Source organism: Melopsittacus undulatus, chromosome Z (genome assembly GCF_012275295.1).
Source record: "Melopsittacus undulatus isolate bMelUnd1 chromosome Z, bMelUnd1.mat.Z, whole genome shotgun sequence".
In the NCBI taxonomy this organism is placed as follows: domain Eukaryota; kingdom Metazoa; phylum Chordata; class Aves; order Psittaciformes; family Psittaculidae; genus Melopsittacus; species Melopsittacus undulatus.
In genome coordinates, this window is record NC_047557.1 from 49,162,170 (window position 1) to 49,176,394 (window position 14,225).

General features: G+C 34.6%; 1 protein-coding gene across 1 annotated transcript in view; it reads right to left on the reverse strand.

The window, feature by feature from the left end:
- Positions 1 to 2,587: 2,587 nt before the first annotated feature.
- The window catches only part of LOC101881547 (long-chain fatty acid transport protein 6), a 37,581-nt gene continuing 25,943 nt past the window's right edge, over positions 2,588 to 14,225 (reverse strand). The window contains exons 6-10 of the mRNA XM_005154900.2: positions 10,616 to 10,706; positions 8,643 to 8,841; positions 7,934 to 8,031; positions 5,258 to 5,388; positions 2,588 to 3,536 (exon numbers count right to left, since the gene is read on the reverse strand). Coding sequence (XP_005154957.1) covers positions 3,360 to 3,536; positions 5,258 to 5,388; positions 7,934 to 8,031; positions 8,643 to 8,841; positions 10,616 to 10,706 — 696 coding nt within the window. The 3' untranslated portion in view covers positions 2,588 to 3,359. The remainder of the gene's footprint in view (positions 3,537 to 5,257; positions 5,389 to 7,933; positions 8,032 to 8,642; positions 8,842 to 10,615; positions 10,707 to 14,225) is intronic.

Genomic DNA, 14,225 nt, shown 5'->3' on the forward strand with positions numbered 1-14,225 from the left:
TTGACTTAATGAATGAGTTTCATAAATACTGGTATGTGTCTTATAATTACTACCATTTGTGAGAAAGCAGATCAGATTGGTGATTGCATTGTGAGCGGAGGACAGGCCACTGAAAAAGAACCGATTTTCTTTTTTTTTTAAGTGGAGTGTCTTTATTTGTCTTTTCTCCCATAGCCATCCAGTATTTTTGAATTTAAAAAATGCAAATAAGACAAAAATTAGACTGTATTTTCTGTGTCATGTGCAGGTATGGGAATGCTGTGGGAGTGTGAGGTACATTTTGGATGCTGATTCATCTCTTGAAAATCTTTACCTACCTGACTTGGGTGAGTAGGACACAATTCAGGACATGATCTGCTTAAGAACCTTGTAGTTTTTTTACCGTTTCCTGATTCTGAGGAAGATTTATGAAAGCTAATCCAGACTAACTGTATTAACTGTACCACCAGGACAAGAGAGTGGATATGTATTTACACTTGCAGGAATTTACCTTCCTTAAATGATAATTCCAATCTAATTTCCTAAAACTAAACTTTTATTTCATTGTTGACAATCCTCAGTTGCAGAGGAAAACTTCATGACACAGACACTAAATCAAAAACATAATTAACTTTATTGATTTTAATATCTCCTTTTTTTACTATAAGGTTATCAGTGGAGCTGTCCATTCACCCTCTGTCCATCCTCAGCTGCTTCTTTACCCCTACTATGTGAAATTCATCTTCCCAGGCATATACTGGGGTAACTTCCGTGCCAGTTCAATGATTTACATATCCATGGGAAATGTGATGTTTTGCTGCAACATGCTGGCACCTAATCTACTGGCTAAAAGAAAGAAAACTATTGGATTGAAAATAATACAGTTTTCCCCTTAGGAAATATGGAGCCTATGGTTCTGTAGATTTTATTATTTTCTTGAGGTCATAAACATCCTGTCTCTTGGGATAGTATATGGGTCAGGACTCTGACCAGCCTTTCAAAACAGGCAGATCCCCCATGCTGTCCTGGTTACACTGAGAAATATAGGGGAGTAGATGGAATGCTGTACTTTTAGTGGTCATAGTTGGGAAACCAACACCTGTGGCTGCTCAAGAGAATCAAGTTAGAACTGAGTCCTGCTGCTGCTGAAATACACCACAGAGTTCAAAACCATCAACTGGCTGCCCTGGTAATGCACAGAGCATGGAAGTTAGCACACATGCAGTTTTATACCTCTAATGCTCTCTCCACCATAACCACTGTACACAAAACCAATCTGCTTCATGGAAAGGTATTTACTTGTTTCCTCATCTTGTTTTTCGTAGGTTCTTCCCCCCCCCGCCCTCTTTCTGTTGCATGTAAGAGGTAGAATGTTTTCGCTAGTCATAAATAGTATCAAATGTTCTAAAGCAAAATAAACTGTTATAATATTAAACATGTTTGTAAATATCAGAGTACGCTTTTAAAAATTTTTAATGTATTATTTGGCATTGAAACAGCATAATTTTTGATGTTCTAATGAAAGAAGGGGGATCCTGAGGTATATTCAGCAAAAGCTTATTGTAAGATGGGCATAATTTAATATTTATTATTTAATAATTAATAAGGTTTTGATTTCAACAACCAATCCTTTCCTCAAAATTGTAACATAATTTGCAAAGTTGTGATTAATTTTATGGTAAATACTTGATTGTTATATCTGTAGCTCTTGAACAGGAACGTGCAACTATTTGCAGACAGAGCAGTGGTACTTCCATCTGCCTGAATAAGTAATAACAACCAGCACCCTCCACCTATCTTTCTGTCATATACAGCCATTTTGGGAACTACATAAAGAAACAGAAAAAGTGGGACAGTTCAGGAAGTGTTAGACCATAGTGAACCCTTCCATTCATATCCAGCAGTCCTCTACTTTCCCCATCATCTACCTAACAATTAGAGTAATACCTACCACCAAGTATGATGTTGGTGTAAGCACAGCTTGGTCTTGCTTCTTTGTAAATTGCAAAACTGCAAACTTGCTTATTTGTGCTGGAAGTTCCATAATGAATATGGTATTCAGAAATGCAAACAAGCTATGAATCTTTGTGTGTTTTTTACCGAATCCTTGACTTGACCTTTTAAGGAAAATCAATGAAAGAGATGATCAGAGAATCAAAAGTTAACAGAAGTTCTAATGTCTTGTTAGATGAATAAAGTAGAAAGAAACAAGAAAAGATAGTAAATTTTTCAAGTATGGTACATCCAACTTTTTATGTGAGCCTGGTTTCTCACCACAGTTGTAACAGAAGTGAGACTTATTGAAGTAACCCTTTCCATGATACCGCTTCTGGATGGTCAATGCTGGTATGACAATCCATTAGAGGAGGACACTGTGCAAGCAGTATATCAGAACAGGCTACAAAATAGATTTAATAGACTTTACTCAATCAGACCTAAATCACTGAGACGACAAAGAATTTGGTTTAAATAATCTTATACTTTAAAACTTTAAAAAAGCAATGTATTAGAACAAACGATTTAGAATTTAAAAATTTCTGCTATATTTTATACTCATAAGATAGTAATATCTGGCAGTCATTAATAAGAGTGAGGAAGCTATTAGTCAGTATGCATGATATACATAAAGTGCTGTAATAATTATTTTTATGTTATATAAGTGATTTTCCCCATTAAGTGTGCACATTTTCTCTGGCTATTGTTGATCCTCCACTAAACATTTAACTAAAGTTTGCACTGTCTTCAGAATTTGACACTCCAAACTGTTAGCCAGTTTAACAAATGAAAGAGCATGGATTATGACAAAAAACTCAGCAGTGATGTTAGTACAAAACGCTTAGTTTTGGGGTTGAGGGCTTTATTCTGTGTGACTGTCTTTAATCTTATGTTCTATCAGAAGAAGCTATGGAAAAGTTGTGTTTTCATCCAACCACTGCCAAGTCTTTGTTTCTTAAAATATGTATTCAGAAGTAAATATAAATCTAAACTACATTAAAACAGTGGCAAATTTTCTCTCTCAAAACAACTTGTGTCACAATACCTTTATGTTGAATCTTTTTTATCTTTTACTGTGTTTCATTCCACATATCATTCATGTTAATTTCGTACTTAGAAAAAACATCAGACTCAGCATTTATATTCCAAGATTGAGACAAAACAGATTTCAGTCATGTTCTACAGATCATGTAATTAGAAATTGGTCTCAATAGGTAAAAAAATGACTAATAATCAATAATGATGAAGAGAGAACAGATACAAAACATATCTGAATGTAAGTATCAAGTACATAAAATATTCTGGATAACTATGTATAAATATTGGTAATTAATGTTACTGTTTTCTCACACATGTAGACTGTACCTCAATAACCTATTATTAGGTTAAAGTTTAATTTTCCCAGATAAGATCATTTCATGTACTTCTTTGGTTAACAAGACATACGCTTTTTTAGAATTATCTAAAAAGTAAAGAGGATCAGTAATTGTAGATGGATTAAAACCTTCATCCACCAGTCGAAATTTTTGTTGTTTGAATGTTCCAGTCATTTCCATTTTATCCTGTGGAAGAGAGAAAGATTTATTATTCAGTAGAACTTTTTTTTTTTTTCTCACATTCACATTTGTTTTTGAAAACCTTTCTTGATGTAAGGTTAATACTGTTATTACTTTTCCACTATCCTGGAAAACTAGAACTTCTGTGCTGCTACAGACCAACCTGAAGATGTGGTGGAAGAAAGCTACAACCCTTTGCTTTCTGCATTGCTGTGCAGCATCTCATCACAGTGTTTCATCTGGTATAGCTGCAGCTTGCTCAGGACAATCTAGCTTCCTCATTTGTGTGTGCTTATAAAACTATACATTGTAAAGAATCTGAGAGTAAAAACTGTCATTATTAAGAACTGCCTGATGGAACTCAGGAAATTCTACTTATTGTCACCTTAAATAAAGGGTTTAAAAAATCACATAGGTAATCAACCGTACTCATACTCAGCCAGGTCCCAACAGAGGTAGATCTTTACCATACAACTTGTAATGTTTCAAGCTTCTTTTCAGTGTCCCTTTGTCCCTTGGAAAAAGTAGTGGGAGGCCATCTCTAGGGAGACACTTTTATCTTCACTACCGCTTCTCAGCCACACTTTCTGACCTCTCTCCATTGTCTTTTATTCTGTTTTTACATATTTAAATATATGTGCAGTCTCTGAAAACTAGAAATTGAGAGCAATTGCATCTACCTACTTTAGCTCATCTAAGATCTGACAACTTCTAAAGTATGATTAAATGTCAGAAAGAACAACAAGTTTTTATCTTTTTCCCTTGAGCCTCCACCATTGCCTTATTTCTCAGTTAACGACAGCAGTACCAACAGCAATTTGTCTGTAATGTAGGCATTTAAATCTAATAGAAGTTCTACATACATGCATATCTAATATATATACATATATATACATACATATCTAATCTAATAGAAGTTATACATACATACATATCCAGTCTACATCCAAGAGTCAGATTCCTTTTGCCCAGCATAAAGACTTTTTTGTACATCTGTATATCAATAAGTCTGGACTAAGTTATCATCATTTTAGTCAACCTCTGATTGGCCCATTGATCCAACTTCCATCATTTCTCCTTTTAAATAGTGATTATTTTTTTCATCTTCAGACTTGGGAGACTCCCTTCACAAGCACCTTCAAAACCATTTTTCTTTTTGCCTTTGTCATTGTGCTTTTAGAACACCAGAAATGAAGACTGATGATTATAGTGGTGACAATAAAAAAAGTACATTTTTAGTTCATCTTTTCAATTTATCGACTACCTTTTCAAATGCTTTAGATTTTGTCATTAGTGTCACTAATGTTAATGAAATATCATTTTATTGTGCACAATCAGTATCTCCTGCTTTACCTCTACATCTCTCTTCTCTCATTTCCAGTTAATAAAATGGATTTTGCTTTTTTTTCAGATGCAATTGTCCACAGTTTACTAATCTGTATCTTTTTGTTTTCCCATGGTCATGCTTGTAATCACCCTAAATCCTTTTCTACGATCTCTGTCTTTACTCATTTGTACTCAATTCCTCCCATTTTAATATAATCTGCAAATTTTATTGATTTTTGTGTAATTCCTTTCCCAGGACTGCATTAAGGAAGACAGCAAATAGGATCAGATCTAAAACTAATCGAGTGATATATGAACGAGCACTTTCAGTTGTTGCCTTCGACATCTCTGTGTTCAGATGACGTAGACATTCATGTGTTCTGTGCAATCATGCAGCTTACCTGAACTCTCAAAAAAAGAGGACAAGCATAACTTGGTAGGTAGGTCACTACTTGCTTATATATTTGCTCCAAATCCAACAATGTATTCTGCTTTAGAATAAGAGAGGCCATTCCTGCTTTTCCTTCATGATCTGGGAGGAAAAAGTGAGATAAGAATTTTAAAGCGTGGATGAAATTGACATTTTGGCAATGAATCTTACAAAAAAGAACTGTAATGCATCAATAAAATGAGAGTCATATATCATCTTCTGTGTTTTAGTAAAGCTAGAAGATTATATTAATATATTATAAGATATTACATGTATTTGGAGATCACTCAAGTGACCGAGTAAGTAATAATGCTGTAAATGAGTTAGGAGTCCCATGCTCAATATTAATAAAGGTGAAAAACATCAACATCATTCTTCTCTCAGAAATAAGAGGGCTGAGCCTCTTTCCTGGATGTTCTGGGTGCAGCAGTAGCAGTAATTTTTCTCCTTCTTAGTAGCTGGTGCAGTGATGTGTTTTTGACTTTCAGCCTGGTAACAGAGCTGATAACACTGATGTTTTTAGTTGATGCTCAGTAGTGTTTACTCTGACCAAGGGCTTTCTGGGTCTCATGCTCTCCCAGGGAGGAGGGGAAGCTGGGAGGAAGCAGAGACAGGACACCTGACCCAAACCAAAGAGGTATTCCATACCACACCATGTCATGCTCAGTATATAAACTGGAGGCAGTTACCCAGAAGGGCTGGATCACTGCTCAGGTGGGGCTGGGTATCAGTTGGTGGGTGGTGAGTGGTTGTATACTCTTCCCTTGTTATTTCCTTTACCATTATTATTATTGATGGTAGCAGTAGTGGTTTGTGTTATACCTTAGTTACTGGACTGTTGGACTGTTCTTATCTCAACCTATGGGAGTTACATTCTTTTGATTCTGCCCCCCATCCCTCTGAGAGCAGGAGGAGGAAGAAAGGGCGGGAGGAGTGACCAAGTGGCTGCGTGGCTCTGAGTTACTGGCTGGGCTTAAATCACAACACTGGATCAGACAATTATGTCTTCTCTTCAGTTTTAGCCTTTTTCTCTTGCCATTATCTTTTCTCAAAACTGTGGGTCTGAATGTCCTTAATACAGAGAGTGATTACAAGTTCTTACTGGTTTATGTGGAAAGAGAGAGCACTGTGGATCTATGGGAAAGATCAAAATCAGAAAGACATAGAAGCAATGAACTTCAGCAATCAAACTGCACACTTTAACCATCAGCTACTAATAATGACAAAGACATTCTGCCAATGTTATCTTTTGTCTCCTTTCTACATATATAGGTTTTGGGGTTTTTGTTTTGTTTTGGGGTTGTTTTTTTTTGCTAATGCTACGAAGTCTGTAAGGAACTTGATTTGTGTATGTTTAACTGCATATCAAGACAGTTACATTAACTGGGTAGGAATCTGGAGGTAAGACTTGTATAGGAAATGAGAAACTCTCATATTTTTGTATCTCATTTTCAATCAATCTTCTTTATTATGGTCTTTCTTATTGTGTGGCTTTAAATTAGAGGTGGCACCTTTTTCACATTTTAAATTCTTGTAAGTTTGTGGTGGATTCAGCCTGCATCCAGCCAGCTTCTCACTCACTCCCTTCTCTCATGGAATGGCAAGAGAATAGAAGGAAAATAAGATTCATGCATCAAAATAGTGGCAGGTTAATAGGTAAAGCAAAAGTTACATACAGAAGCAAAGCAAAAGCAGGACTTCCTTAGTTATTTTGCATTGTCAGGCAGACACAAACACCTTATCTTCTTCCTTTCCCCGGGCTTTTACAACTGAGCATAGCATCATCTGATATGAAATATCCCCTTGGTTATTTTGGGCCCAAAGTCCTATCTACATCTGCTCCTGATTTCTTGCCCACCCCAGCATACTCTCTGCAGGGAGAAAGCCTTGATACTGTGCAAGTTTTTTTTTGTGATAGCCAAGCATTGGTAAGTTATCAGCACTGGTTTAGCTACTCATGTAAAGTACAGCACTATACAGACTCGTGTAAAGAAACTTGTCTTTAATCTAGGCAGATACAATATGCATTTTAATAAAAGATTTAGCATGAATGGGAATCAAGCTCAGATGCTCTCATGAAAATTAACCTTGTTTTCTTCATTTTCTTTTTGACCTTGTCCTTGGTTTTGTACTATATCTGTTTACAGATGTTTTATGAGGATATATGGAAGGTAAAATAATGCAGAAGAATGTCACCATACACTTGCCCTTAGAGTTACTTTGCCTACAACTCTTACCTTGTTGACATTTTATTTTGACACATGGATGCGTGGACTTTCCCTGGTTGTGAATTTAATAAATCTTTAAACTTCAATTTACATTATGTAACCACAGAATTCTTTTGGCTGGAAAGACCTTTAAGATCATGGAGTCCAACCAATTAACCCAATCACTGGCATGTCCACCACTAAACCATGTTCCCAGGCACCACATCTCCACATCTTCTCATATTCATGTAAGGTTACTTTTAAAAAATGCACATTACTGCATGCACATAAAAATGCATGATTCATTGGCTCATTCACAATCTGGTGGTGTTTTCAGTATCTGTATGTACATTTTTGTTAGTTTTAAAACATGAAATAAAAGAGTTATGAGGGTTAACAGGTAAAGCAGGGGAATTACAACATACAGCTAAAGCTTTTACCTGGCACAGATACACCATACACGTTTGCTTCTTGTATGAAGTCCAACATTACAATGATATCAGAAACTTCTGTAGTTGCAACATTCTCCCCTTTCCATCTAAAACACATTAGAAAATAATTTAGTCCCATGAAAACATATGGACACCTCCTCTTGAAAAAAACATTACCTTTAGTAGGAATTCCATTCTTTTCAGACTAACAACACCTCGTATTTGTTCCCACTTATCACACTGGCATGTTGATCTGACCACCAAAAGACTTGCAATTCAAACGGTACTGAATATTAGCTATGACTATAAAGCACAATGAAAGCTGATCATAATCTGATACAATGGTTTTCAAAAATTTTATGTGTATCTAAATATGTAAAATGTGACCACTCTTCAGTATTTGATAATTTTTTTCCACTTCAGTATCCAACTTCCTTTCTCACAGCAAAACCATCACTTGTTACTATGCTAATTGGAAAGACTGTTCAAAGAGTTAATTCCTACAAAATATTCTGGAAATGAGATATCCAGCTCTATGGAAACTCTTTTTTAAAATTTAAGCCCCTAATATCCACTATAAGATCATTACAAACTACATCACAATAGTAATAAACTGAACACTTCAGGCTGAAAACAAATAGAACAGTATTATTATATTCTGCATGTTCTTTTTTTTTTTTTTTTGGTAAAGAAATGTGAAAAGAAACAATGATTATACCTGAAGGTATCTCCAATTCTGTCCCAAAAATAAAGAAAATTCTCATGATCTTGTACCATTAAATCTCCAGTATTAAAATAAAGATCTCCCTTCTTAAATACCTCACAGAGTAATTTTTTTTCTGTGTATCTCTTATTGCCAGCATAACCAAAGAAGGGGTTCTTCGCATTGACTTTCGAAATGAGAAGACCAGCCTCACCTATACAGAGAAGTTGAAAGAATGTAAACCTGGGATATCATTGCACATTTCCTGTACTTTACATTAATATTAATTTGGTACTCATGATTTTGCAAGACCAAGAACCAAGTACAGTAGGGTTCTGTAGATAAGACCCAAAAATAACAACTGTTTCTACTGCTTTACAGTTCCTGTGGTCACCTCTACATGCAAAGTGACCATACAGACACAGTACCATAGTGTCTACTCAAATTCCTAGTCTTTTATATTTCTTCTTGATGACTCATCATTGTTCTCCCAGAAAAGCCGTCTATCAATTATAAGTTCACTAGTAGGTTTACTAACCTCTCAAAGTGCACCCCTTGTATTAATATTATGTCCCACTCCCCACACCTTACTGAATTTAGAGTGCTGAGTCTGCACTTCATCCTACTGAAAAAACAGTGTTAATAAAAACCAGGTGTTCAACTCAGGCATTAAATCCCTGTGTAGTCTCCTTTTTGAAGTTCTGAGAACAAGCCTTAAGACCTTACACTGGTGTAATACAGCCTCATTGCTTTCTTCTTAGAGTAAAATATAATAGTCTTAATTTTTTTTTTCCTCAAAAATAGGGAAAGATGGGGCTAGGATTATCCTGTCATGCATGTAGAGTATCTGGGTATTAGTTTGCTGGAAGTTGAATAGTATGAACTTCATACCTTTCTGGAAGCACATTCTGAACAATGAAGTTCAAGACTTATGTAATTTTGTATCAGAAACAAGAATTGTAAATATGAAAACATATAAAAATAAAAAAGCATCTAAAAGCATGCAGATTTTTTACTTTAAGACTGCCTCCTCATAGAAGAATATGTGCCTTTTTCCCATAAATGGGTAGTGTTTAAGATGAAGGCATTTAATTCACTGGTAGTGTCACTGCAGCCATGATGCTCTGAAGATAAAGGGCATTGGTGCTGATTGGTATAATTGGAAAATTAGACCACCTGTCTAATTAGAGAATGTGTTCCCCCCCACAGGCTAGTCTGCCATCCCTACAGATAATTTCCTATAAAAATTCATGTTTTGGGGAAAATATTTTCCTGAAAATGTCAAGCTTTGATTAAGACCTATTAGTGAATCTCTTAACTCTTTTGAAAAATATTCTTCATCTCCCTGTTAAAGTTGTCTGCCTGACCTTTAGTATGAGATTTTCTTGCTTCAGCTTCCAGGCCTTAATTACAGCTACTTTCCCACAGTACAACAGAGATGCTTCAGTATCTGATAAACGCTTTGAAAATCAGTATAATCAAGAGATACCAGATGTTTGATAGATATTTTGAGAGCAGGCTATAATCAAGAAAAAAAAAAACCTCTTAAAAAAACCCCAAATATAAGCTTGATCAACTTGTTTAGTTAGGAACACTTAATTTCTCACCAAAAAGCATTGATTTAATTGACCAGCCTTTCTCACAGAACTCTGAAGCAAACATCTTACTATGCTAACTTCCTTTAAAAATGAGAGATGTCATTATCTACATATTCAGAAATAATACCACATCATCACTTTTGAACATTGCTCTTCTGTTAATATATTAATATCTCCTAAATTCTTCTGGTGTCAGCACTAGAATGTTTAATAGTGTTCTATCTTAGATCATAATCACATTGCTTTTGTCAGAGCAAAGAGTAATAGTTGATGTTGGCAGAGGACATGTGGCAGAGACACAATAATGGTGTTCCCTAAAACAAAAAAATTATCTTGACATACTTGTAGTTCAATCAAAGGCCATTATATTGTATTAAAATACATACTTACCTTTCTTAACTTTTTCACACCAACCATGCTTATTTCTGATTGGTTCACCTTTTTGGAAATCATACTTGATCAAATCAAATGGGAAAAAGAGCTAAAAAAGGGGAAAAGAGGGTCATCAGTTATTCATCTACACAGTGACATCTGGTGGCAGTATGTGTAAGCAAGGAAACTTTTACCCCAGTCTTGCTCATCTAAACACAGAATATAGTTTCATTTAAAACTGAAGACACTCTGTATGTAAACTTGCACCATTTCCTGGAGGAAAGCAACATCAAAGAATTTTATAATGTTGTAACTTTCAAAAATAGTTGATGAAGACATAGAACTGTAATTTTGTTATTTTTTTAAGAGTAATTTATGGGATCAACCTATCAGTAGAAAAGCGTATATGAATCAGGATAATAGAGGCATACCTAGAATTTAACTGAAATTTAATGGTGAAACCTGATATGAAAAGTATTCTTGGGTTCTTCTGGCACATAAAACAACTGGCAAAGTAGAGACCTAAATCTCCTTACAAAGGGAAATATGCTTACTGCTGGGCTTTACTCTTGCTTACCTAGCCTCAGTTCTTCCCTCAAGCTTTCTCAGGCTGGTGTATGGTGGAAAGTCTTATCACAAGCATCAATAGAAGGTTAAATATTCCCATGCTATTTGACATGATCATGTACCATGTTCCATAGTTACATCACGGCCAGTTCTGCATTTTTCTGAAATATTGTGAACACTTGAGTTCTAATACTGCTAATCTAACTGACTCCCTGGTCATGTTTTACAAGTAACCTTCCTCTTGTGTATGGATCAGCAAGAATGTGGCTCTAAGTAAGATGAAGGAGAGGGAAGGATACTCTTATCAACACTAGAAATCACTATGCTGTTTTTCTCCAACACAGACGATCTCAATCTTATTTAACTTCATTTTTCTACTGTTATATAAATCTAAATAAGACCTTTGAAAGACACTGACACATATCATATGCCCGATTTTACATGGACCACTGTGTCTGCAGTTACCATCCAAAGGTTTCAATTTGCCCAGTTTGGGATTTTGATTTCCCTTTTCAAAAGAAGTGTATCAGCAACCTATTTAACGACAAGTCAAACCAAGTGTATACAATTATCTTCCCCTGGAGAAATCCTGGCAGAGAAAACAATTTAAAAAACATAATTATGCACCTGCACTCCTCACAATAAAGAAATGTGTTATAATTTATGGATGGTGATACGAGCGTGAATGAAAGGTAGGATGCTGAAACATAAACCTCTTTGTTTTTCTGCAGCTAACTTGGATGAAGAGTTGCCTAATTATTTTATCTTAATTTGAAATGTTGCTGAAGCTATATCACATAATTTTGTTTTCAAGGAAGTCTAAATATCAAACATCAAGCACACAATATCAGCTTCATATGGACAAACTTATTTGACCAAGTCTTTTCAATGTGTCTTCCTTCTACACTAAGTCTGAAACAAAAAGATATTCTTAATATTTGACCAAAAGAACATGGTCATAGCATGCAAAATCAATTAATGATCCAAGAATTTGACACTTCTTGAACAAAGTAAATTTTTGTGTGTTTTTTCGCCTAATAATATAGCATTTACCAAAGTCAAGAATTTGAGAGCTGAAATGCTCACCATAATTAGAAAATAATAGTACTATTCTTGATGAACAAAATGGGAGATATCTGTGATAAACACAAGTAATTTTTTCTTCAGAGTTTTTTTTTTTTGGCTGCCTACATTTACTTGCTGTCTTTTTTAACTTTTTTTTTTACATCGGTATTTACTACTGTAATAGGTTTCATATGACAAACCAAATGCAATGAATAATATAAGTAATTAGAGAGAAATAGTATATTATTCTGATATTTTTGTTTGATTAGAACAGCAGTGTGCCCTGTTCAGTTCCATTTTTATCTGATCATTCGTTCAGATCTCAATAGGTGTATGTTGTCAACATATCAGACTGTATGATGCAGTATGCTGTTATAAATACTCATAAACTTAAATTTTGTATCTGAAATCATCTAAAAATTGAATTGCTGAGCCTTTTCTTATTTATGTTGCTGCAGATGTCATTTAGCACCTGCAACTTTAGTGTATTAACTATGCCTCTTCCAGCTTTTAAAAATAATACTCATGCAAATACATAATTAAAAGGAGAAAACCCCACATATTGCATTAGACATGCATAATGAAACTATCCAATATACAATGTGCAAACAGCTGTATCTGTGGAAACAGCTTTCTTTTCATATTAAATACTAGAAAATGAAATCTTCAGAGAAAAGCCTTTAGTCTGGGTACAGGCCTACATTTGGCTACCTCATTATTTAAAATTTTTGAAAAAGAGGGTCTGAGCTGTTGAAACGTTTCAGAGAGTATTTCACTCATAATTCATCATTTTAATCTAAATTTTACTCCCTAAGCACCGTGCAAATGTATCAAACAAAATGTGTCATTTATGTAGCTGAAACTTAAAATGAACTAACCTGTGACATTATTGTCTATTACTATGCTACCTGGATGTTATCTAGCAACAGCATCCCACCCATACATGCCTTTTTCTTTTTTCCCTTTTTTTTTTGATTGACTGGAAATATTTGAGGTTAAATATTGTTTTGAAAATAACTCTGAAATTCCTGATATTTTCACTGAACAGTGAATGCTTACAGACCCTTCATCAGAGGACAAAGATCACAAGCTATTACTTTGCATTTAATCATTTTAGAGACAAATATTGTTGAATTCTGTAGGAGAACATCTGTTTCCAAAATAAACTGCTACATGTTAGAATTCTAAGCATCTTAAAAAATGTGAAATGCAAGGAAAAAATAATTCTGAAGCATAGTTTCATAATATCTTGCAAAAGCTTTTAAAATATGCTTGTAATGCATTCTTATCCTTTAAAGAATAGATGTATAGGTCCTCTCTACAGTTGTTTTGTTTGCCAAAGTAAACAAAACCAAGAAAAATACTTTAAAAAGTCATGCTTCATACTAACTGAATCATCACATACTATAATAAAATACTCTGGAATACTGTTTAAGTATTATTTTAGTTCAAATTTTAGTTCAAAACCAGTGAAAAGAGCAGGAACAACAATCATTTTCCTTGGCCAATGAACTTAAGAGTTTCCATTGCTTGACTTAAGACATTCCAATGTTTTTTCCTGTGAATCCAGTTTTCCAGGGTCTTAAACCTAACTTAGTTTACTTTTAAACTAGAAAGTATCTTTTATGCCACTTAAATTCTATGACTACATAAAAAAGTGTGTAACACTAATTCTGCATTGCTGTGTAAAAGAGAAAATATTATATATGTTGAAATAATTTATGATCTGTTATAAGTTTTAAACATTTCTCATCTTAGAGCTGGTTTTGATCCATACAGTTATGGGTAAAAGAGATTTAGAATCTTGTAATAGTTGGAATACTTAAAATAATGAAAAAATACATTTATAAATAAAGATTGGAATATTTTTTTACATGCTGCTTTTTCAGGTGTACTTGCCATGCTTTAATTTATCCCTTCTTACAAGCTTCAGTGTATTGTACTAGTCCCATTCTCCCATTGCATGTTCTCTGCCATCACTCAGAATTTATTTCAG